Source organism: Mchenga conophoros, linkage group LG5, assembly GCF_057382185.1.
Source record: "Mchenga conophoros isolate Kocher_MC1m ecotype Shallow Benthic linkage group LG5, M_conophoros_male_GT1.1, whole genome shotgun sequence".
Taxonomy (NCBI): Eukaryota; Metazoa; Chordata; class Actinopteri; order Cichliformes; family Cichlidae; genus Mchenga; species Mchenga conophoros.
The window spans coordinates 5872262-5897733 of NC_140530.1; the positions used below are offsets into that span (position 1 = coordinate 5872262).

At 39.5% G+C, this 25472-nt stretch overlaps 1 protein-coding gene and 1 non-coding gene across 6 annotated transcripts in view; both read right to left on the reverse strand.

The window, feature by feature from the left end:
- Positions 1-7500: 7500 nt before the first annotated feature.
- trnal-uag (transfer RNA leucine (anticodon UAG)) lies at positions 7501-7583 on the reverse strand. Its single transcript has one exon. It is a non-coding gene; the product is annotated as a tRNA-Leu (tRNA).
- A 12717-nt stretch (positions 7584-20300) lies between these two features.
- Positions 20301-25472, reverse strand: part of epha8 (eph receptor A8) — a 159871-nt gene continuing 154699 nt past the window's right edge. For all 5 annotated transcript variants that reach the window (XM_085272929.1, XM_085272928.1, XM_085272927.1 and 2 more), the window contains one exon: positions 20301-24652. In XM_085272929.1, the coding sequence (XP_085129055.1) occupies positions 24538-24652 (115 nt within the window). In that variant the 3' untranslated portion in view covers positions 20301-24537. The remainder of the gene's footprint in view (positions 24653-25472) is intronic.

The window sequence follows — 25472 nt, forward strand, 5'->3', positions numbered from 1 at the left end:
ATTGTACTAAATGCACTAAATGTGCACTGTTACAAGAATATTTTTCTTTCTATTGTTTTCTATTATTTTAAGTTAAGCAGGACAAAGTTCTTTTAAAGAAAGATTTACTTATATTCTCAAAAGTTAAGCATGACAGGCTTCTGTTTAAGAAAGAGACCTGTTTTATTGTGTTAATGTTGTCATTTTGAGCTAAAAATAAATGGCTAAATGATCATTTGTTTCACATGTGTTCATATCACAAAGAATAGAATATGCATCTACTTAAATCAACTTCAAGTCAAATGGTTAAAAAAATTATTTCACACACAAAAAAAGAGCTAGAAAATTCACCACACTGGGAAGGGTGAAGACAACTGGGTCGCCCGGCCCTGGCCACGAGGTGTCCCTTATTTATTTTTCAGGGAGTTGGCAACCCTATGAATGACTAACTTCGTATTGTGGATGGATTATCTCAGTTGTTCTCCTGGCTGAAGTTTGGACCTTTTACAGCATCCTGCCATGCGATTACATTTGTTCCTGACCACCGAGAACACTCACGTTAACTTTTATCGAGTGGAAAAAAAGTTAACTTGTTTATATTATGCTAACATAGCTGTGTCGCTAGCGGTCACGTAGCACATCATTATATACCAGCTAGCCAAACTTCAGTAACCCTATAAACATCACTGCTGTTTAGTTTTCTGTCTTCATTTATGCTGGAAGTGATAACAGAGCTGTACGTTTGAATTTGTTTCCAAAACCCTGCAGTCAGGACATGCTATATTGTATTTAGATTGAAGCTAGCGAGCTAACTTCCTGCTAACTTCTAACTCCGTTAAATGTCATAAATTCCGTTTTCATGGATGCCTGGATGTTAAACTCAATTGTTACACCTGGTAGAGCAGAACGCTGATCATTTTATTAAAGATGAAAGACTTTAGACAGTTTTAACTCTCAGTGATGACGCAGTGTTTGTTTGACTTTGGGACCTGAAGCAGAATTTGGACCTAGAAACAGCTAGTGACATCAGACTTAAAGACCGGATCAGAGATGACCCTTCCCACTTCACCATGGCAGCCATCTCTAGGTTGTTGTCTATCCTTTACTGTTAAAGAAAGGGGAAAGAGAGCGCATTTCCTAATACCAGAATTTATAGCCCTGTTTTTCTCTAGCATAGTCAGCCTTGAAGTTTTGTACCTTCTGGTGCCGTCACCAGTCCAGGGAGATTACAGATTACACAGATTACAGCTGTGTAAAGGTTGTTTTTATTGAAAGGTGAAAACTGAGAGATAACCCAACTGATTAGGTGATCCCCAATGACCATGAATAAAGTTGAATAAATGACTGCTCAAAGCAGTAGTTTGTGACACCAAAAACAGAGAGTATTACATCTCATGCAGTGAGCATGCAGGCTGTACAAACATCATTGGTGTTTTTCAGTCAAGGTCAGTCACAGCCCATCAAAGCAAAACCTACCGGCCTGTTTAACTTCCTGAGGCTTCAAATAAGGAACACAACGATTTGAATCATGGTCTCCTGGATGACAAACCTGCCTCACTAACTTCCTAATGTAGCCTTCCGGGTCTCTAAAATGGGGCCGTTACCTCTCTCTGGCCAGTATTTCCATGGCTTCCATGGCTATGTGTTCCAAATTTACGATAAAAAGAATATGTATTTGGAAAATGCCCTGTGCTGTACCCAACTCCCATCTATAGCTGTTTTTCCTTCCACTCCTTGTTATATCTCCTGAACTTTTCCTGTCCTTCTCTCTCTCTCTGCCTTAGCTCCTATCTCCTCACCTCCAACCCACCATTACCACAAGCCACACCTCTCTGATTCATCGCAGCCCCTTTAGCTGTGTCATAAGAAGGCGGCTTTATCTTCATCATTATCACCATGTTAATTCCAGAGTCTTATCTTCCTAAATAAAGTGTGCGGCTTTGTCTCTTTGTGCTGACATCCCCGGGCTGCTCTTGAATGTAGCTCATTTCTATCTTGCTCTGCTTTGCATTGAAATGAACCAGTTTTTTGGAGACGACCACTAGTGTAGCTTGCATCAGCTCCATGCAAGCTAACAGGGGTATCAGCACTTGCCTGCATCAGAGAACATCAAAGCGAGCAATTCCCTCTGAACAGAGAATCCGAGTGCACACAGCGGGCAAGCATGCAAAAACACACACTCAGGCACACACACACAGACGGGTGCATACAGCGGGCATGAGGGAAGGGGAAGCTTCCTGTTATCATGCAGCATTTCCATATATGTTAATAGCACTCTTGTTATTGTGCAGAAACGGCCAATGGTGTGATGAAGTGATGAGCTGTCCTGGCTGCAGGGAAGAGGACTGACAGGGTTCGAAAACATTACAGTCTGTAATTTTTTTCTTTTTTCAGGCATTGATTTTCCTCCAAAACACACACAAACTGTAGAAGCACATACAGAAAACGCAACCACACAATTGATTTCCCGCCATTGTCCGTGTTAGTGCTGATATGAATGATGTGTTTGATGTGAGGCGAATCATTGATGTTTCTGCTAACATCACATGATCACCCTGTGAACAGTTTCATTTGATGCCACTTCTGAAAAACCTGCATGGGAACTGGGTCATGAAATTTCAGACTTTCAAACAATCACACTCCAAAGCTAGATGAATGGTACCTACTGCAGGCACTGCTTTTGACCAACTTACTGATGTGCTATCGTGTGTGATCACTGCTTTTCCATCTGTGCACATCCGTGACAAACAAAACACATTAGAGCTATCACAGTACTGTAATCATATTTGCTGAAGGAGCTTTCTTCCCCCGCATTTGTTGTATAATTTGATTTGCTTGGTGAGTGGTCACAGAGCACTGCTCATTATCATCTGAATAATTCATAATGAATTATGTTTGTAATTTCTGCCTAGATATCAGATCTCTTTGAGGTCACAGAACTAATGTATCGATTGGTTAACATCTTTTGAGCATATGTTTTTCTAAACGTGGCGAGTCCATTATATCAGCATAAAGGATTTCAACCAATGCCGTGCCACACATGGACTTCCAGTAGAGGCTCTGATTTAGCAGCTCTGATATAACATCAAACACCTCCTACTCATAGACAAACAAATAACATGCTGACAAATAAAGACATCAGATCCAAAAAGAAAAGCGTATACTGCAACAGAAAGGCTGTGGATAGCAGTTTTGACCTTGAATTTGGATGATGTGAATTTTGAAGTATACAGTACAGATAATCGAAGTGCTGCCTGTGAAACCAAGTTTTGTTTGTTGATTTCATAATCAACATCTTATGGTACAAATACAGAGTGTTCTGGGGCTAATTACTAAATTATTAAAGTACCATTACACACTCCAGTGTGTGAGTACTGGCGTGGCACTCCATGGATTGGACTTGTATGTCCAGCACTTTCCACAGATAGCTAATGAATTTGGAGGCCAAGTCAACACCTCAGACTCATTGTTGTTCTCCTAAAACCATTTTTACTTTAGAATGTGCCAAGGTGCATTATCCTGCTTAACAAGGTTAAATGGAATAATGTTGCTATTAAAGGGTATACATGGCAGGACCCAAGGTTTCCCAGGAGAACATTGTACCTTTGCTGACTTGCGTTCGTCCCATAGTGCATTTTGGTGTAAGAAAACATGAGTCATCAGCCCAGGTCACCATCTTCCATTGGTTCGTGGCCCAGTTCTAATGTGAAAATTCCCATCGTTGGGATCAGATTAGTCTCTAACTTTGCAGCAGCTTATGCATGCAACAAATTGTGACCAACTGTGGATTCTTTATCTTTCTACGAGAACCACCACTAACCGTTTTGAGACATTTGAGCTACAACTGGTCTGTTGGATCAGACCACATGAGCCAGCCTTCGCTCCCCATGTGCATCACTTGGTTGCCCATGACCCTGTTGCTCTTCCTTCCTTCGACCACTTTTGATAGATATTGACCACTGCAGACTTGGAACACCTCACAAGAAATGCACTTTTGGAAATGCTCTGATCCGTTTGCTCAAATCACCAGATTTTCCTGCTTCTAGCACATTAGCTTTGAGGACAAATTGTTCATAATGTTATGGGGGTTACTTCCTAGCATCAAAATATTGTAACTCTAAAGGTACAACAAGGTATTTTATTTTCTGGAAACAGTGCTAGCCACTGTGCCACTGTGCTGCCCTTAATAATAACAATAATAAATAAAAATAATAAAAAGTCTCAAAATGTTGGTCTACCTTACACTCAAAATTTTAAAATCACTGATGCGGGATATAAGAAAACCATAATCCTAATCACACGAGCCAAGGTGTGAAAGCGAGTGTGGGTCACAATCAGCCAAGGTTTTGGGTGAACCCATTGTGAAATCTAGCCCCACGCTATCATGTGTTTTACTGAGGTCAAAGGGCCCACGATGTGAGTGACCCCCTCCCCCTTAGACTTCAAGCTCCTTAGACTTCTTGACAGGAACTTGTGGTCTTGCTGACAAACCACTGATAATTGAAAACATTCATCCATCCATTCGCTTCCGCTTATCCTTTTCAGGGTCGCGGGGGGCGCTGGAGCCTATCCCAGCTGTCATAGGGCGAGAGGCGGGGTACACCCTGGACAGGTCGCCAGTCTGTCGCAGGGCCAACACACAGGGACAGACAACCATTCGCACTCACATTCATTCACACATTCACACCTAGTGGCAATTTGGATTTTCCAATTAACCTATCCCCACAAGCTGCATGTCTTTGGACGGTGGGAGGAAGCCGGAGTACCCGGAGAGAACCCACGCAAACACGGGGAGAACATGCAAACTCCACACAGAAAGACCCCGGCCTGATGTTGGATAATTGAAAACATTATAACCAGATTTTATTTGCTTCATTTGTGTGGTATCTAAATATTTTTTTCAGTTTACAGTTTAAAAGTATAATGCTACATGCTGTAGCTAAGAGGGGTTTTATGGTGCAAGCAGTGTCCGATTTTTTAGGTTCTTCTGACAGTATGTCAGAGGAAGTCTAAATAGCTGCTCTTGCTGATGTGGTTCAGGCACCTGATCAAGATGTCACTCAGATGTGTCCCTGTGGAGGTATTCCAGACTGATTAGCAGGAGACACTGAAAAGGCTGCAGACATCATACTGCATATTTCATCTTACCTGAGGATCCCTTAGGATGGAGCTGGAGGCTGTGAGTGAAGAGATTTCTGGACTAGAGTGATTAGTCTGCTGTCACTGCATTTGGAATAAATGCATGAATAAGTGGGCAACACAAACAAGCTAGTACTTAGCTCTACTTAGCTTACCTAACTTGCCTAGCTGTTGTTGTAAAACCAAATACATCTCACAAATACTATAGCTTTACCAAGAGTTAAAAAATGATATACTTAACACAAATGCATCTGTTCAGCCTTATGTAGAAAAGAATGAACAGATCCTTGGTTTCAAAAGCCAGTACTGTCTACTTCAGCAGGAAAAAACAAACAACACAATGCTTAATTTATGATTCTGTGATTCTGTCTGTCAGTGTAAGGATAAGGATCTTTAACCTTTAACTTTTAATGAGTAAAAGTGCTCCAATGCAGTTCTCCAAAATTCCAACTGCATTTTCCTTGACGTGGATGATATTTTTCTTTCTTTTTGGCACTCGGTTTCACTTCAACTTCAACTCTTCTCTGCGACTGGGTGATGACCTAACAGTACAAACATATTTTAAAATTGTTAAAGTTTCCGCCTGACCATGAAATCAAAACAGTGAGCTGGAGTACACTACAAAGCTCCATCCAGTTAACTACAGAACTGAGAGATAATTCTGTTTCGTCGTTATTATGAGACACTATTTTTATGTCACACAAAAGCATTTGGTGGAGTGGTAGTATGAAAATTTTAATTAATGCGGCCCTAATTATTGCATTGGAGAAGCTTCTGTTTTGAGAGTATCCTAGTGCTGCCCTTCCCAAGTTGAATTTTCTGATGTGTGCAGATCTTCACATCGGCTCCTTGTTATTGCTACGTGGCATGAGTACAACCCAAACAACTCAGCAGGCAGCTTCTTTTTTAAAAGTGATTTAGAAATTGGGCTAGTACCTCTGGGACTCTCAAGAGTTTATATGCTGTGTTAAAGATTCTCTTTCTTCTATTTCATTGATTATCTACATTGACCGGCCGACATCAATGGTTAATTTAAGGTTGATTCCAATCAAGCAACCCATATGGAAAAGAAATATTAAAAACTTATATGATTTACTCATGAAAGTGGCCACTTTCTCATTGCTTTCATATATTGTTTTAGTAAGTATCCAAAACATACAAGTTTCATTTATATAATTTTTCAAGGGATCTTATATCTGTTTTCACTCTTGTATGCTTTTCATACAAGTTTCACACAAGACAGATACAAACTTTATAAGATTTATATCTAGCTTTTCCATATGGGAAAACACAGTGCTGCACATAAACAAATGTGATAGCGTTAAATGCATTTATCATCCCTCGATGAAAGGAGGTTTCATAATTAACATATTTATATCAGACAGACAAAGACAAACAAAATTTTAAATACATTTCATGGATTCATTAAACTGTCAACGATGGGCAGGTGATTTCAGAGAAAACAGTGTTAAGTAAAATCACACCCATCTCATTCAACTCTTTAAAGGAAAACCGTGGTGATGTTTAGTTAGTGAGAGGAAGGCTACCTGGTTGCAGGGTTTAATTAAAACTTTTGTGACTTAATGTAATTTATTCTGAACAAACACGTGAATAATTGGATGAGTGCAGCTTTAAATCTGTTACTGTGTGGCAAACATTTACACAGTGATTAGAATGAATTCATCAGCATACATTCCTTATTTGGCAAACACTTATGGAGACGCTTTCGGCCCAACAAAGTGACACACAAAGCTCATTGTTATGAAACAATTGGTTTGTCCTCACAAAAGATACAAATTTATAAAATGAGGAGATACCTTTTTTCCTTTTTATTACACATCCTAAAGTTGTGGCTAAGTTACAGACTGCTGACACGGGAAGATGTAACCAGTCAGCTAGGCCTCTCAATTCACTGACCTGGACCTCTCTGCCTTTTTTATGCTGTTGGTGCCTTTTGGAGCATTTTTAATGGAATTCTCTGACAGTACGGCTTGCTCTCTGTTACACACTGTCCGAGTACATACTGTGCAGTGCAACCTCATAGTTTATATGGATGCAGCAAGACTCTACCCTCCAACCTAATCACTAATTCTGGCTCCAAAAAAAGAGAAAAAAGTTCACATACTCGATATATACTAAAAGTTCAAAGACTTCAAAAACTCTGTGTGACGTTCCTGTCTCATCTTTTCTTTACAATCAGTATAAAATAGTGCATAAGCCCATTGCAGGGAACATTGCCTGTATAAATTACAATACACTTGCAAATGTGTTTTCTTTTGCATGCTTAAATTGAGTATCCTGAGGACTAAGTTACAACTGATGATGAGACAAGCTTTATTAATCCCAGGGGGAAATTGAGTTAACATAGCAGCAGAAATTTCCTGTCAGGAGTGGGATTTGAACCCACGCCTCCAGAGGAGACTGCAGCCTAAACACAGCGCCTTTGACCACTCAGCCATTCTGACACTTGATGATGACCTGTAGCACCTAGCTCCGAGTCCTAATTCTACACCAGTGTTTTACAGAGATTATTTGCTTTGTCCTCTGATTGCCAAGATTCATCACTGACACTGACTTCACAGTGTTAACCATGCACAGTAAATGCAAAGCACATCATGAATGTTGATGTGCAGAAATCTGCTTGCTCATCAGTGCTCCTTCCATTCATGTAGTCCTGCAGTAGTTCCAGTACATCCATTGTGCAATATAACACAAGTGTTACTGCAGTCTTTAAAGTTCTGATACATATGACTGTTTCAAAGATTGCCAAAATGATCGCTATAACCAGTAATGTCACTGGTTGTAATTGGTGATATAATATATTCACAGTATTTGAACTGAATCATATTAATGATCTGTTCTGTAATGTTATTGTGGACTTCATAAACCAATGATGATCATTTCAGTTTTTGCCTCAAAATCCAGGGAAAGGGTTAGTGACGCACCACTAATCTTTAAGATATGATGTGAAAACTGATATGTGAGCACAGGCGTCTTTGTGATTCCTCAGATTTCATTTTAAAAGCCTGGCTTCAGTACAGCACTTCGCCATACACATTATGTCACCAGGTCTCCTAAATATTTACACACATGGGTCAGAGTTTCTGAATGAATGTGGTGCATGGCTCTTTCAGTTGTGTCACATGGGTCCCTGACTTTTCAGTACAAGGAAAATTCAACAGATTCTTTTCTCTTTTCAGTATTAACACTATGACCTGTTCACATATGACACGGAATCCAGGTGACTATGTGGAGTGTTACGTTTACTTACCTGTATTTCATTTCAATTTCTATATGTATGTTTATTTTGTTAGTCTGTGTGTACTTTATGTATAATATATGACCTGTTTACAGAGCTACACAATTAAATCGTGAATATATGCATATTAAATGATGTTTGGGAAAAATGGTGCATAGACAATATATTGTCAAACTCACTGTCTGCACTGACAATCACTGGAAGCTTTTCATGTTACTCAACAGTCGTGACACCAGACGAATTCATATTTACCATTGAGTAAACAATATTATTATTAACTCCATTTTGACACAGTGATTTTTGCTTAGATGTGTTAAGTTATCATTAACGTATCTATCTGCTGTGTTTATTCAGTCCTTTTTAAATTGTAAGGCATAATTCATACACCTTTCTCTTCTTCTTATTATTACAGAAATTATTTGGTGTCACTTATTAATCTGAATGTGCTTGGAACCAAGTAAATATGGAATCAACTTTCCATTCTTTCCACCTAACTGCTATTATCTGCTATGGCAGGTAAAGCAGCTCAGCCCCTTAGTTATCCCTGCATATCAAAACATTTTGGTCAGTTTCTGTTCCAATATAAGAGCATACCAGTGCACAAAATAAGGTCCATGAAAACACGGATGAGTTAGTTTTGGTGTGGGAGAACTCGACTGGCCTGTACAGAGTCCTGACTTCAAGACCTAGATAGAACACCTTTGGATTGAAGTAGAGCAGATACTGCGAGCTAGGTCTTCTTTTCCAATGTCATTGTCTGACCTCACGAATGAGCATTTGGAAGAATGGTCAAAAATTAAAATGAATGGTGAACTTCTTCTTTTCTTTTCTTTTTTTTTGCCTGTCCCGTTTGGCTCTTTTGCCATCAGAATTGTTGTCTAAAGGCGAAGAAAGATGCCCAACGGATTTACTTTACCAAATTGACCATCCCAGCCTTGCCGTAATGGTCCATTTGATTCACCTTTTATTGTTTATTTTATTTTCACTTACTGAATACGGGACAGACTTGACTGGGGGAAAGAAGGGGAGAAAGAAAGAGGGAAAGAGAAACAGCTGAGAAGAGGGACGGGGGAGAAGGGCAAAAGACAAAAACCAACAGAACGGGCAGAGAAAAAAAAAATGCATATATCAATCACCTGGATCGCCTGCTGAGAAAGAAAAAAGAAAACAAGCAGAAGAGAGCAAGAGTAATAGAATAAACAACATCACAATGATATATGGGAATATGACAGTAAATACTAAATATTAAACATTATTGTGCAGCACATAAGATCAACAGAACACAGTGTGCTTTGAGGTAGGAGCCAAAAAGGGTGTAGTTTGTGGGTGTGATCACCCGTGTGTACACCTGTGAGCATGGACGCGCTTGTTTTTAAAAGGTTCCTTCATGTAATGATCTGCTAGAGGGTGTGGGGGGGCCACAGCCCCGTCCTCCAGGGCATGAAGCAGGTATGGAGGAGATCAAAACTCCAGACATCCAGAGGCCCCCAGAACACAAGAGACCAAGGAAGACCAACAGAGGGGCAGCAGACCAACAGAGGGTGAACTTCTAATGGTTAGTGAAATCTCATTGTGTAGCTTTAAGCTAAACCTTTTCTTGTTGCCATCTTTGTATTTAGAGCTGAAAAATGAAACAAACATTGAAATTGACAAAATTGCTGCTCATCTCATTGCCGCTCATTCCAAAATTGAGTTAATCCCTATAGACCGAATAGCCATATATACAGTAGTCATACATAGAATTGTTTTGGGTAGTTTCCCCCCAACTCATAAAAACTCTGAATGGGGTGTATTTTTTTAATTCATACACCTAGATAGTAATTGAATAAGAGATGTTGCTTTGTTGTTTGACAGGTGTCCCAATACAGGTAGCTGGCATCTGCTAGGCCTCATCCACTATTAGTCATTAATCTGGACCTGCTCACTGTGTGTACTGCTGGATCATTCTACTTTTCATGAGCAGTATTTTCCATGAGCATCTTACTAATACTATGGCTCATGGTGTGGTACAAATATCCCAGAATTAATTTCAATTCAGTTGTATTTATGTTACACCAAATTACAACAACAGCCACCTCAAGGTACAACTAGAACAAATATGTTGATTAGTTTGTCCTTGTGTTGCATCCAGAGTTTTTGAGACTAGTGCACCTGGCCTATGAACCACCTTGAAGTTAACGGGCTGCAAAGCCAGATACCACTTGGTGATCCAGGCGTTGGTACCCTCTGCGCATGGTCTGAGCAGAGGGTGAATGAGTTTCCCAGGAGGTAATACAGGACGGAGTCGACTGCCCACTGGATATCCAGGCACTCCTTTTCGATCATGCAGTATTTTCCTTTTTGGTCTGTCAGCTGATGTTGAGGACCGGGCGGTGGACCCCTTACCTGCTGGGACAAAATGGCCCCCAGCCCTCTGTTCGAGGCATCTGTCTGCAGAGTAAAAGCGAGGGAGAAGTTAGGTGTGTGGAGCAGTGGCTCCCATTTGCACAAATGCCGCCTGGCACTGCTCCATCCACTGGACCAGATCTGGGGGAAACCTTTTGGGTGAGATCAGTCAAGTGGCTAGTCAGCTCCGCAAAGCCAGGAACAAACCGGCGGTAGTACCCAGCCAGCCCCAGGAACTGTCTCACCTCCTTTTTGGTGAACACATCTGTAACGCAACAACATCTACCCTCTGGGCCTGTGTGAGATGGTTATCACAATGGAGGGAGGTGGGAATGGTGGAATTTAGCAACTCCAGCCCCAACTCATCTCTCTCCCCAACCAGGCTCACCAGAGAAGCATTTTCAGTTTCTCTCCATGCTTTAAGAAGTTTGAGGTGATATATCTGTAAGGCTCCTGCCCTGTCCGACCGTACCACCTCATAGTCAATATCACCCATCCGCCGTTTGACCAGGAAGGGTCCTTGCCACTTGGCGAGTAACACTAAGTTGATAGGCGGGAGTAATAAAAGCACTTTGTTTCCTGGCGAAACCTGCCTGAGTCTAGCCCCTCTGTTGTACAGGCGCTGTTGCCGTTCCCGGGCCTGGAGCAAATTTTCCTGTGACAACCTCCCCATTGTGTGCAGCTTTGCTCTCAGATCCAGGACGTATCTCACTTTTAGCTGGGGTTGGACCTTACCCCTAGTTTTCTTTAATCAGTTCCAACACCCCCGTGATTTTCAGTAATTCACTTCAAGCACCTCCCGAGTGATCCGAATTGCGTTCATCCTTTTGAATGAACTTACGAATCATGGGCTTTAAAGTCTTATTCAGCTGCTCCACCAACCGATCAGTCTGAGTGTTGTAGATGCTGGGCCGAACAGATTTAATGCCCAAAGATTTGTACAGCATTTTACTGTGCGAGATATGAATGATGTTCTGTAGTTGGTCAGTATCTCTTTCGGGAATCTGATTTGAGAGATGACCCGAAACAGCACCTGCGCCACACTCTTTGCAAAAATGGTGCGCAGTGAGACTGCTTTGGGATTTGGCTTTATATAATCCACCAGAACTAACACAAAGCCATGTCCATGTGCACTCCAGTCCATGCTAATATGCTTAAATGGGATCTCCATTAACGGTAATGGGCGCAGCTTAACCAGGTAAACCAGCTGACATTCCGGGCACAATGCGCACCATCAGGGAACAACTGGGTGTGTTCCTTCTCTGTGCGAGTGTCACGACTCACTCGGTAAAGCCAGTCATGAATTAATTCAAAATGCGGGTAGGTCAGCGCTGCTTCAGGGCGCATCAAGTCATCATAAATTTTTATCATTCTGTCAAAGGCTGAGCGTAGGCTGTCGTCACGAGATGCCCAAGTGGAAAATCTTCTGAATCACTGAGAGATGGCAACACCACTTTTTCTACTAAACAAAACTAATACTTACACTAAAATATCCTTTAGTTAACCAAATTGAAGATACTGGCAGCCATAACAGATCCATATAATTTATAGTTTCAAAAATACAACATGATAGCCAAAATGCTAATGCTCATGTATGTATGATCTCCAAACCAATGGGTAATATTATGGGGGCTATATCTACCTTTTATCTGGCTAAGGATGTTTGTCCCTGAAGTGTATCCTGCCTTTTTGACTCTAATGGGAACAACATTTACAAAATGAACATCACCATTAACATCATCAGACAAAGTGTTTGCTAAGGTCAGAGAACAAGGGTAATCTTCCTTCTCTGAGACTTCTGCACTCAACTGACACCAGTTCAACTGCTTATTAACGATATCTAAAGAAAGCTCATCTAAATACATGTAAACAAACTTACTAGCATTTTTTGTAGAACCCCGAACCACTGAATATGATCTTTAAAAACAATTGTCAGCACAGAAATGTAATATTTCCATGTTGATGCAAAGACCTGTTTTAGGCTCTTTAACACTGAACTAAGAGCATCTCATTCTTCTTTTCTCTATTAACTAGCGCTGGGCGATATGGCCCAAAATTCATATCTCGATATTCTTTAGCTGGATGGCGATACACGGTATATATCTCGATATTTTGTTAAAGCCATAAAGTAAGAACAAAAAGAGAGTTCTTACTCTCACTGTGTCCCAGATGTCACATAGGCTCTTTTATTAACATACAGCACAGATGTACATGAAAAAATTAGTCAGAAATAAATTATCAGCATTTATTAAATAATAATTATCCATAAATAAAATAAAGCAATGTTGTTTTTGTATATAACAAAACACTCACAATTGTGCAGTCAAAATGTAAACTAAACGCTGAGCATAATAACAAAGGCAGATTTTGCAGCTGCTCTGTTCCCAAGTTCTACTGCGTGACTGACAGCCTGGAGTTTGAAATCCGCTTCCTAACTGTGTCTCTTACAGGTGCCATTTGTTGTCCTTATACGCACACAATACGGTAATATTATGTTGAAGCACAGTATGCATGTCTTGCGAGGCTCCTGTCTACGCCAGTCATAATGCTCCGACAATCCATCAAGTGGTGCGGCTTCGTAGCTTAGCAAAGTCGTACTAAAACATTTTTGACAAATTGCTGAGCGCTGTGTACCACATAAAATCGGTTCGCGGTCAGTAAGCACAACCAGAATTCCTACATAAGGCACATCGTCGATTTTTGAGAAAATGAAAGGATTTTAGTGTACGATTATAATCCGAAAAATACGGTATATTTTTTTTGAGTTTTGTAAGTTGATTTGTTTTGGGGCAGGAAGCTGGGAGACTTCGCGGTCTCGGATACAGCACGCAGTTTCACACACTCTTCATTTTGCACTTCATGCCGCTGTTGTAAACTGTGAAAATACTAGTAGTGCTAGCTGCACGGCGTTAACGAGCTAACCGCAAAGCTAACGCGTTGACGCCGTGCAGTCCCACAAATGGGGCGATCCACGGTAACTCGTTAACGGAGATTTGCCGCGTTAATACAGTTACGACGTTAATGATGTTTTAACGAGAGTAACGCTGCAGCACTAAAATAGTAATCTCAAAATGGTTTCTTTTTATCAACCAGCTCCTCTTTGATAGCTGCCGTGTCCATCTTGTCTTTGCCTGCAGGTGAAGCAATAGGGGAGTTATGTTCAGTGAAGGAGAGAGGCGAGGCAGAGTAACGTTGCGTAGAGACAAAAGTGGATGAAAGAGAGGCAAACTTGCGGTTCCACAAGTGTAATTATAATGTAACTGTCACATCTCATATCTCGTATAAAAATATATCGATATATTTAAAAACTCGATATATTGCCCAGCCCTACTGTATCTCAAGTAGAACAGTGACAAATTAATCCAGCTGGTGATGAAACCTTTCTCCCAGTCAAATAAACTACTGTGTAATAGTGGAGGTGATGTTCTGTTTAGAGCTCACAGTGGGGAATAAAAACTAAACCAGTTATAAAGTGAACTGTTGAGGCAGTCTCCAATGAGAGCTTCTTTCAGTGTTTTCCTGATGAAATATATAGAGGGAATTACAGCAGTGAGTTATGAACATGCATTGTTCCAAGGTTATTCACAAAGACTTCATTACAACTCTGCAGAGATTTACATAGATTTGAGAGTGTGTTAATGAATTTTTATTGTTGTACTTCTTTAACGACAGAAGCAAACTTGACAATAAACGCTTAAATCCGTGTATATTGTTTTCTGCTGGCAACGTGGACCTGCTGTGAGGCGATAAGAAATGGCAAAACCACTTGCTGTCATGATCGGCTTTGCGCTGTGATCGCAACCAACATGACGGGGGGGACGCATGGACACAAGTGCTCTGAGGGTTTGTGACTACAGATACAGAGTGCTATAACTGCCACTCAAGAAAAGTCAGTCAGGGGACAGCAGAGATTGTTGTCAGTGATATGTGGGAATAAGCATCATCACGAAGACAGGGTAGCATCTGATAATTGGGCGTGGGACTCAATGGCAACAAAGCAACATGGCCTTAGTAATGAGATTAATGATGTTGTGTTAGGTCTCGTTTCACTAAGGAGAGGATTATCTCCGAGCAGCCCTCCTAAGGTGAAGGAAAGGACAATTACTCTGAAACAGATTCACCAGACCATTCCCTTTCTGGCTGTAAACAAAATAATGTTTCAAAGCTGGGTCAGGGCTCATTCCCACAGACAAAAAAGCTATTTAGTCAAAAGCTCCTCCAATCAGTATAATAGAGAAGACAGTAGCTTTTAGCTTGAGTATTGCAGGGTGATCTTCAGGGCTCTGTCAAGTTGCAAGTTCTCAAAAACCTCGTGGTGATTATAAATATACTCCCTGTATATGACCAAGCAGAGCACATAATGATGGTTTGCTTTAACACGGGTGTTTTCTAAATGAATTTTCCTGAACACTGCCCTCACTGAAATAAGGAAAGTCATCCATTAAAGATAATTTTTGGACAGTATGAGGGTCTTGCTTAAATGATGCAGCACTTCTCCACACAATCTCTCTCTGAAAGCTTACAATGCCAGAAATGTTTGTGAAGATGGAAAGAATGGAAGAAGTTTGATGTAAGCACCAAACTGTTCTTTCCAAATTACAAATATGCCGTTGCCTGGTCCGGCTTCTGCCTGTGCTACGCCTGGTCCGGCCTCTGCTTCTGCTACGCCTGGTCCGGCCTCTGCTTCGGCTACGCCTGGTCCAGCCACAACAACAGTTGTGAGGATTTCAAACAGGTTTGAAATCCTCACAACTGTCGTGAGGGCGTCAGCTTCTCACACTGCGCACACGCAAACATATAAATGTCGGTGAAAAAGATTGATTGATTGATTGATTGATTGGTAATTTATTTCAACATGTGAACAATATACAAGTACATTTAGAAAAGAAATAAGAGAGAAAAAAAAATACTATACAAATTACATACAAAAAAACATTCTGATTAATTTACATGTTGAAAGGGAGTGGGAAGAAGTATACACTTATTTAATCCCACCCCTGTCCCATAAATTATCAGTGAATATTTAGTCAGCTTCCTTACTGATATAATTTGTAATAAAAATAGTGAACAGATTTCTGATATACTATATACTATAATATCACATCATGAATTTTTTGTTTGTTTTTAAATAGAGACATTCACTTAATTTAAATATTTAAATATTTTCCTTTTCTTTATAGATCGAGAAGATCATATTTTTATAACTCTTTTTGAACAGTTTTATGTTTGGACATTGCTTTAATTCCATATTCAGTTTGTTCCATAGTTTCACTCCTTGAACAGAAACACAAAAGCCTTTTCTTGTAGTACGTACCTTCATTGTTTTGAAGTTACAAAAACCCCTTAAATTATAACTTCCTTCTTTCAAAAAAAACATACTCTGAATATTACCTGGCACGGCAGATGGAGAGATGGAGCAGCACGGCAGTGCAGCGTGTGATCTGGACACAAGCGACGGAGGCACAACTTGTAGAACTTTGGAAAGCTCATCCGAGCCTTTTCGATGTGGCCTCACAAAATTATCACGACCACAACAACCGTGAAAATAGTTGGATTTACATTGCTGCTCAATCACAGCTGCCTGATTAATGTTTTTCATTAACAATTTAGCAAAGTTGATGGTGGTGGTGTGTCTGTGTGAGTGAAAGACAGAGAGAGAGAGTGACAGATTTTCTGTTATAACCTTCATTTTATGGACGCACAGTTTGAGCACTCGGGTCGCATCAGGCCGTATACTGTGAGACCCTGCATCGTGACCTATGAACTTCTAACCCCTGCGTGTCAATCGTACAGTTTGAGCAGGAGCTGAATTGCGTGACTGAAAAAATCGCACAGTGTAAGCCCAGCATTAGTAGTGATGGGATTTCCGGCTCTTTTTAGAGAACCGGCTGTCCAAAACACATTTCTAGCGTTAACTGAACTTCCAAAACAGAGCTACCTAGAGCACTTAAATTACACAATTGAAAGCATGAAAGCATATGTGTATTGTTTATGTATTTATACACAAGCACTCACATATATTCAAATAATTCCAAAAAATGTTCATTTACCTGTTACTACCACACACCAAATCCGGTTGGTACTTCCTGGCTTGTGTAGCCACTAGGTAACAAAAGCTCAACACTGCTCCTAGCATTTTGGAGCACTTCTGTTGTCTTTTGTACGTGTTTTGGAGTTTTTACGTGTTTTGGAGTTTGTACATGCTTGGGGGTTTGTATGTGCTGTAAATATACTTTAAATATACATTAAATATATTTTTATTTATTCACTCCACATAAAATGTAATAAATAAATCATATAATACAAAAACCAACTATTTACATTTCAACTTTTAACTATTTAAATTTTCAGCTTTTTCCTTTTAAACAAATTTAAAGTGAAACAACACAAAACACTGCAAACCACAACACAATTAAATATAAATTAATATATGAAAACAAAAAGAACATGCATATTCTCTGTCATATGGACCTGCATGAATAAACTTTCTGACTCCTTTATCATCTGCAACTGAAAATAGTTGTGGATGATTACTATACCTTTCTAATGTGACGTTGTTGTCCCTGGCTCTCTTTCTCTCTCTCTCTCTCCCTCCCGCTCTGTTCCTGTGCTACTGCGAGTGTAACTATCGCCCCTCCCCCCTCTTCCCAGTGCAAAGCACATGTCCCCTGCAGAGTGAAGCAGAAAAAAAGTGCGAGAGAGGGTGAGAGAAAGAAAAAAAAAAAACCCCACGGCTCACGTCGCTCACTTCAAAGAGTCGGCTGTAAGAGCCGTTTTGTTCGCGACCGACACATCACTACTGCTTAGAACGCCTTTGTACAAAGGCTAGTCTTGTTTTTCATTAGGATATGTATTATCAACACATGCACCACTGCCAGTGTTGGGGAGTAACGGAATACAAACCCAAACAAAACACACATTAAGAGGCTCTAATGTCTGTGTCTCAATCTCTCGGCCCATGTCACCTCTACTTGCGGCCCGCAATATGACGTGAAGAAATATTTGAAAAAATTATTCACAAAAATTATTTAATATGAAGGCAATAGGCATCAGCCTAAAGAATGCTGCAGGGAAAATGGACTGTCATACCAGTTAAGTGTCTGTGAGCGAGGGAGGGAGAAAAAGGAGAGTGGAAAAGTACGAGTTGGGAAATGGAAGCATGCAAATATAATAATAACCTGCAGCCTGATGAGCCCAGTTGTAAGTAAGCTGTTAAGACTCGACTGTACACTGTGTTCGTGTTTTTCTCCGAAACAATAAGTTCCTTTGGAGCAGCCTTTCAACGCCTCTCTCTGTCTCTGCTAGCAAAGTTGACCCAGACAACAAAGTAAAGCTAGTTTTCAGCTACGAGTCCGACACGAACCCGACGTATTAGCCAGAGGTCCCTTTACTACGGTTCGGAGCTGCGGACCTGTTTTATATACGCGCGGAATAGTTTTCTATAGAAGATCGCTGCGAAAAGTGCAGCCTTACCTAATGTCCACCTACTGTTACTCATTTTATATTAAGATCTAGTTGCTATTGGTATGGTATTGAGTAACGTAACGGAATATGTTACAAAATACATTTGGGGCATGTATTCTGTAATCTGTAGTGGAATACATTTTAAAAGTAACCTTCCCAAAACTGACCACTGCAAGGATGCTGTGTCTACAGATAAACCTGAATATTATGCAACACTAATAAGGTCTGGTGAAAGGAATACTTGGACTTTTTTCTCTACTATAAACAATATTTTTTGACAACTTGACAAATTTTTAATAGTAATATGCCAACAGCTGAGTCTTCTAGGTAATATATTGAATGATCCCCCTTCTCTTCTTTCTAGCTTAAACTCCTGATTGTTGAGGAAATATTGGAATTTATTAAGAAATGTAAACTTTCCACTTGTTATTTTAACCCACTTCCCACTCATGTGGTTAAATCCAGTTTGTCCTCTCAGTTTCTTGCCTTTTACTGGCATTAACACAGATTAGGGAAAACCTAATCACTGGCTTTGTTCCTTTACCCCTCAAAACAGCTGTGATAATTCCAGTTCTTTAGAAACCAAGTGCAGACGCTTTCAGTGAAAATAATTATGGTCCTAGTGCTAGTTTACTTTTGCTTTCAAAAATGTATGAAAAAGTGTTGCTATGCAGATTTACCTCACTCACCTTAATAATACTTAATTTCAGTATGGTTTTCAGAGACAGCCCTGGTCAAAATCACACGTGGTCTACTGATGTAAGCAGACTCTGCACTCCTAACTATACTTCCTTTGACATAATCGCTGATGATATTTTCTTGAAGAGACTAGAATCTATTGTTCCATTGGTACTTTACATGCCTGGTTTAAAACATGCCTCTCAGATCACAGTCGTTATGTACAATTAAAATATATCACATGTGTGCTAATTTTCTCACATTAGTAACAAAACATAATAATAATATTATATTTTCAGTTGTGTAGTTTTAGTTGGTAATGCACATCCTTTACAGTTAACAATAATGGTATTCTTGTAAATGCTCAACTCAAAACATATCATATTAAACCTTTTGAATATTATAATTTGGTTCTATCTGCTCTCTGTCTCTTCTCTCTCCGTCTTTAAAGCCATGGTAAATGGACTGGTTCTTATACAGCACTTTTTTACTCTACCTGAGCACTCAAAGCACTCTATACAGCTTACCTCATTCATTTATTCATACAAGCACTTTTTCTATGCTTTTTCTATTGAAGTGCTTTATATCTAACATTTACACACAGTCATAATCCGATGGCTGCATCAAAGAGCAGCTTGGGGTTAGCATCTTACCCAAGGATATCTGACGTGCAGACTGGACAGGGATAGAAACACCAACCTTCTGATTCATAGATGACCTACTCTACCTCCTGAGATATAACCACCCCATGAGGTTATGATTTGACATGGAATTTGCTGATATTGGATTTCTGGTGTCATTGTGGGCTATTGATGCTCAGTCCATCTCATGATACACTGAGCATTTCTTCTTCACCCACCTCTTTTCAGTCTCTGTGTATAACTCTATTTATACACCACTATTGCATTTAATCATTGGTAATTATTAAACCCAAGCTCTCTGTCACCCACAGTGTCCCTCTGGTCCTGTCTCCCTCCGCTCTCTTCTCTTTCTGCTTACCGGTAAGCGTTCATAATAGATGACTGGCTCTCCCTTCGCCTGGTTCTGCCAGAGTTTTCTTCCTGTCAAAAGGGAGTTTTTTTTTCTTCCCACCGTCACTGCTCATATTCAGTCATCTGATTGTTTGGGTTTTCTCACTGTTAATGTACGGCATTTTCTTTGCAGTTATATAGTGCCTTGATGTGACTGTTAATGTGAATTATAGCAATAAAAAATGTTTCAAATATATATACTCACATACATTTAGTATATTTCACACAAATCTTACGTAAAAAGAGATGCTGTGTTTAACTTAGTCACAGATACATTTAAAAATAACATGTAATTGTTTTCATTTTCATGGTGCAAATTGGCTGCTCTTTAGCCATCTGTTGGATGGGATGCTGTCACATAGATATTTTAGTTTAAGGATATTTTTTATTTCTCAATAGAAATCTACTAAAACCAGTCATGTTTTCAACTGCAGTTACAAAATTATTTTTCAGAGGTCTTTAATACTAGCAAAGCAGGTAGAAATTCAACTAGCAGCTTTGCTAATCTAAAAGATCCCAGATCAGCTGCCTGACAGTGATGTAATCAATCACAGTTGCATAACAAAATAATCAGTGCCAGCAGGAAAGTCCCTCAGCTCATGCAGTCAAGCATATAATAACTAGAAAGTGATAACTGCTCATCACACTTCATGTTCTGGACTCATTTAACTAAAACAACAAATGTGAAAAAACACCAACAGCTCTGATGAAGCTTAAGTTGCGCATACATTCATGACTCAAGCTAGTGCAGCAACAATTAAAAACAGTAAAAACCATTGTGTTAAAAACAGTCGCAACATCATTGTTGCAGTCACACACAGACAAACGTTCCTTTATTGTGTATTTATGGACAGTTTGCACATTAATGATTTATCATTAGCAACAAGAATGATTCATTGACTGTAATAAAACCTCTCTGATTTGTATTATTTGGAAAACAAATGAGCATGAATAAATAATGAAAGGTGAATAAATTCGGTTGTTATCATTTTTTTCTTCCTTCCAGTGACTGAACTTGCTGTATACATTATAAATCAAGTCATCTAGCAAAAACATATCCTAACTTTATAAAATATGGGTTTTCAGTCCAGTATCTTCAAAAGCATCCTAAAGGAAAAATAAACCAGCAGTGAAATGCCACTATAATACATATTCATGAAATATCATGAGGTTCTTCTAATAAAAACTGACATCAACCATCTAGAGGAAAAACCTACCAAGGTGCACAAGAAAAGACATTCTCCTGATGGCTCGGGGGGAGGGGGGTATAAATTAGGACTGATTATGTACTTTTTCATAGTGTCTCGAAATAAACATTCTACTTACATGTTCTTCTTAACCTTTCCCTCAAACACTGAGGTAAACAGTGTGATCACATTTGATCAGAAGTAACACTTTATTTTACAGTTTGCGTAGCTTATGTGTATTATATCCCATTATTGAAAGACAGAACGCTGGGATACAGATTTATCGCACTGAATAGTGTCAGTGCTCAATCCCAGGAGTAAGTTTCACTGAACTAAACACGCTTAGTAGCATTTTGTTCATGAACTGCCAAAATAGTATGAGGGCTTTCAGTTGTAACACACCCAGTAAAATATTATTCAGAAGATACAGAATTTGCAATTTTCACCCTAATATTTAATTTCAATTGCAAGCTATAGTAACTTATTACTGGAATACTAGTTACGGGATTATTTAAGTACAAAATATAAAAATGTACAATATGCTTAGTAATTTTCATTGTCATTTATGGGGAACTTTGAGATCGACCTGATCAGGACTACAAACATTTGTTGTGTGTAATGGTGGTAACAACATGGAATAGATTTAGCTAACATTGGGTGCTCAGTATTTGGGACACTGACACCCATATTCAGTAAACAGGTGTTCTCTTATGTGAAAACGGAAATCGGCAAATATATAAATTTGTGCTACATTTATTTCACAAATGCAAGTAACTTATTTTGCATTTTGTAGATTTTTTTCTTGCTAACAGATAAATATCTGCTTAGCACTCTCCTTCATTAAACATAGCTTAACAGCTCTGTGAACTGGCAATAAAAAACAAATTTATTTTTTAAAAATGAAAAGGAACAATGTCTCTATAGTGTAGTGGTTTAAATGTTTACCTAAAAAGCAAAAGTTCACTGGTCCCGGGAGGATGCTCTTTGGGGTTTTTTCAGAAAGTGTATCTGGTATAAAACCTCTGCCAAATCAAACATGGAAATCTCCACTATGGTAATCACGCGTGAATAAGGAAGCAGCCTAAAATAGTTTTACCGTGTAAGATTTAATGGTGAGGTAGCACATTGCAGCTGACTCCTTTGCTGTCCTACAGGTGAAAGCCTCACTTCAATGCAAAAAGCCAGAGTTAGGTTTATCCATTCATGGCCTTGTAACTTGGCAGGCCATGTGAAAGATAACCCTTCCACCTATATAAATAAGAAGTGGTCTAAAACTGACACGTTTTTTAAAATAACTGCTGTATTATAAAGTTGTAACCTCTGGGAAATTAAATTTGAAGTCACTGTGAAGTCGGAAAAAATTGGATCGCTCTAATATCTCAGGAAGAACGTTGAATTCCCAGCTTTAGGAGAGCTAAAAGTAAATTTACAGCCTGGTGCTTTTATGACAGCTTCTCCTGTCATAATGTGTTAATCTGGATACTGATGTTAGAGGCATAGCCACTTTGATTTACAGGTGTACTGTCAGTACACTCGTAAATCCTCACCTCCTCTAATTTTTTTCATTGAACTGGACTTCTTGGCCATGTTTGTGCTGTCGATGCCCTTTGTAGCATTTTATTTTATTTGGTAAATAATATGGCCTGCTGTGGTTTACATCCTGCCTAAGAAATTTGTACTCCAGTTTTGTTGAGGGAACTTCTAGTATTTTATTAGTCTGCTACTAATTAGCAGATACTGTGGGTTGCAAGCATAGACTCTCTGAATGCAACTCGCTAACCAAGCCTAATACCCTTAACCTCTATTTAACCACACAACCCTTTATGTAAATGTTCTAATTTCTGGCTCCAAAAGCAACACAGCAAAATGCTAACTTTGAGGCATCAAAATGTTCAGAAACCAATGAGTGTCATGTATCATTTATATACAACATGTGCTTACAGGCCACTAATGAAATCCTAGGTTTAAAACCTCTATTTCAGTTCCGCCTATAGACTCCAGTAAATTTGACACACTGACCCATTCAAGCAACAATAAAACATAGTTTTGTTTCAGGAAATATTTGCTTTGATATCCTACAACATATGTTGTAGGAAAAGTACAATAAGATGAAAACAGACTTTAAAACCATTGGCATGAAAACAGTTCGACGCTTACTAGCTTGATCTCACATTCTTGCCAAGTGAACTTAAGAAGTAAGGTCAATTCATCAACCTGCTGTTCTCAAGGTCATTACAAACTAAACGGATTCATCTTGCGTCACATTTACACCTGATTTGAAATGAATTTCAGATGACAGTGCACTTGGAATAAATATGCCCAAATATACTTAAAATACATCCGATTTATAGCATTTACCACACCATAAAAATGGCCAGCATTGCTTAATATTATGCACATGGAATAACAGTGCATAATATTTCAACATATTTTCTTTTCTGCTTTCTGACGCAGTGAAGAAAAGACTGAAATAAATCTCATAAGCAATGTATTTACTGTATAACCCCAATAAATGTTAGATTTCTCTTCTACTTCTTGGGTTTATTAATGTTTTACTTCATTATTTCCTTATTATTCTTTAAAACAGCTAACTTTTGAAAGGACTGGAGGAAGATCTAGTTGCAGTTGTGGCTGCAAAGAGATCTGTGACACAACTGCAAGACCTCTACAACACAGAGAGATTGTAGAATAAAGTGCACTGTAACTGAATCACACACATCTTCCGAGTACAATAGTTGTGCGCCGTGCAGCTTCAGACTGGGCAGAGGGCTCTTGGGCTCTCCTGGGGTCATTCATCAAGGTTGGGCGGTGGAGAAATGTGCCTGTTGTTGGTATTAATAGCCCGAGGTGAAATAGGTCCTCTACACTGCGGAGGCGATCTGGCAACTCGGGTGAGCCCTATTTCACTTTCCTCAACTTTTTTTTTGTCCCGGCTCGAGCTTCATTGTGGACCTCATTCTTTTCAAGCTTCTCAAGCGCCATCGAAACATTTAAACCCCCCACCCCCACTTACTACATCACTCCATCCACTCTTGCTATTGCCTGGTTCCGCAAATCATATTTCTCTGGTAAATTCATGATTGATAAATTATTTTCTCTTTGTAGAATACAATAAAATCATTTGTGCTAATTAAGGCAGTCTTTTCATTTACAAACAAGACATTTAAACTCAGAAAATTTAATTGGGTTGGGAAAAAAAACAAAATAAAAGGTTGGACTTTTCCCAAAGAAGTCATTATTTACTTGTTCTGTCAGTAAAACTTTTCACATTTTGTTCTTTCATCTCTTGAAGAAAAGTCTTGGAAAGTTCCCAACATCTCCCAGTTTTCTGATCCTTTTATTTCCAGTGGAGTCCCTCGTGACCTTTTAGAAGCCTGGGTTTCCAGATTTTAGCAGAGAAACCACGGCATTGGAATTATACGTGCACCGACGGCACACTCTTGTTGAGGACTTGCGCCCTCATCAGCTGGACGCTGGTCATGATCTTCTTCTGATGGCCCATTAATGTCACCCCGAGCCTCTGGATATCCCTATATGGCACACACACAAAAACAAATCAGATTTGAAGATTTATGAAAGTTGGACTCTACAGGCCCCAGTTAGTGTGTTAAAGTTTATGACATGTGATCAGGAAAACAACTGAACAACTACAGCTTGTTTAGAAGGTTTTCCAAGACGAAGCCTCTTCTCTCTAAAATGAACATGGCAGCACAGCTTGGTTTGTGGATTCATACCAGCAGTTTACTTTCAACAGAATCCCAATCAACAAAATTTGGATATTAAAATTAAATAAAAAAAGATATGACATGGCAGAGCTCAGTGAGCCTTACATTACCCTAGTGTTACTATATAAGGGACTATCGTAATTGTCGGGCTATAAGCCGCTACTTTTTGCACAAGCTTTGAACCCTGCGGCTTTTAGTCAGGTGCGGCTTTTCTATGGATTGTCCATGATTTTCGTGATATCATAAGAGGATTTGTTTTGTTTGTTCCGCTGTTGTACGGCACTAGGTTGCCTGGCGGAAGGACATGTGATCAGACACACAGTATTGGGGTTCAAGAGTGGTATGTTGGTCACATGTCCGTCCGCCAAGTAACGTAGTGCCGTACGAAGTAGCGCGAAAAACAAACTTCAAAGTAGTGGCTAATGTATGTACAAAACAGGATGCGCTCAGGTGCGCTTTGTAGTCTGGAAAATACGGTAATTCCATCAGCTGCAAATATTATAACGCCTCATACTTGAGATGGCCTTTTTTTGGATATACACTAATGGACACTCAAGAAATTGGTGTGAGAGAGTCTGAGCGATTTAGTTTCATATTATAGGAAAGCTGTGCTAATGTAGTTTGA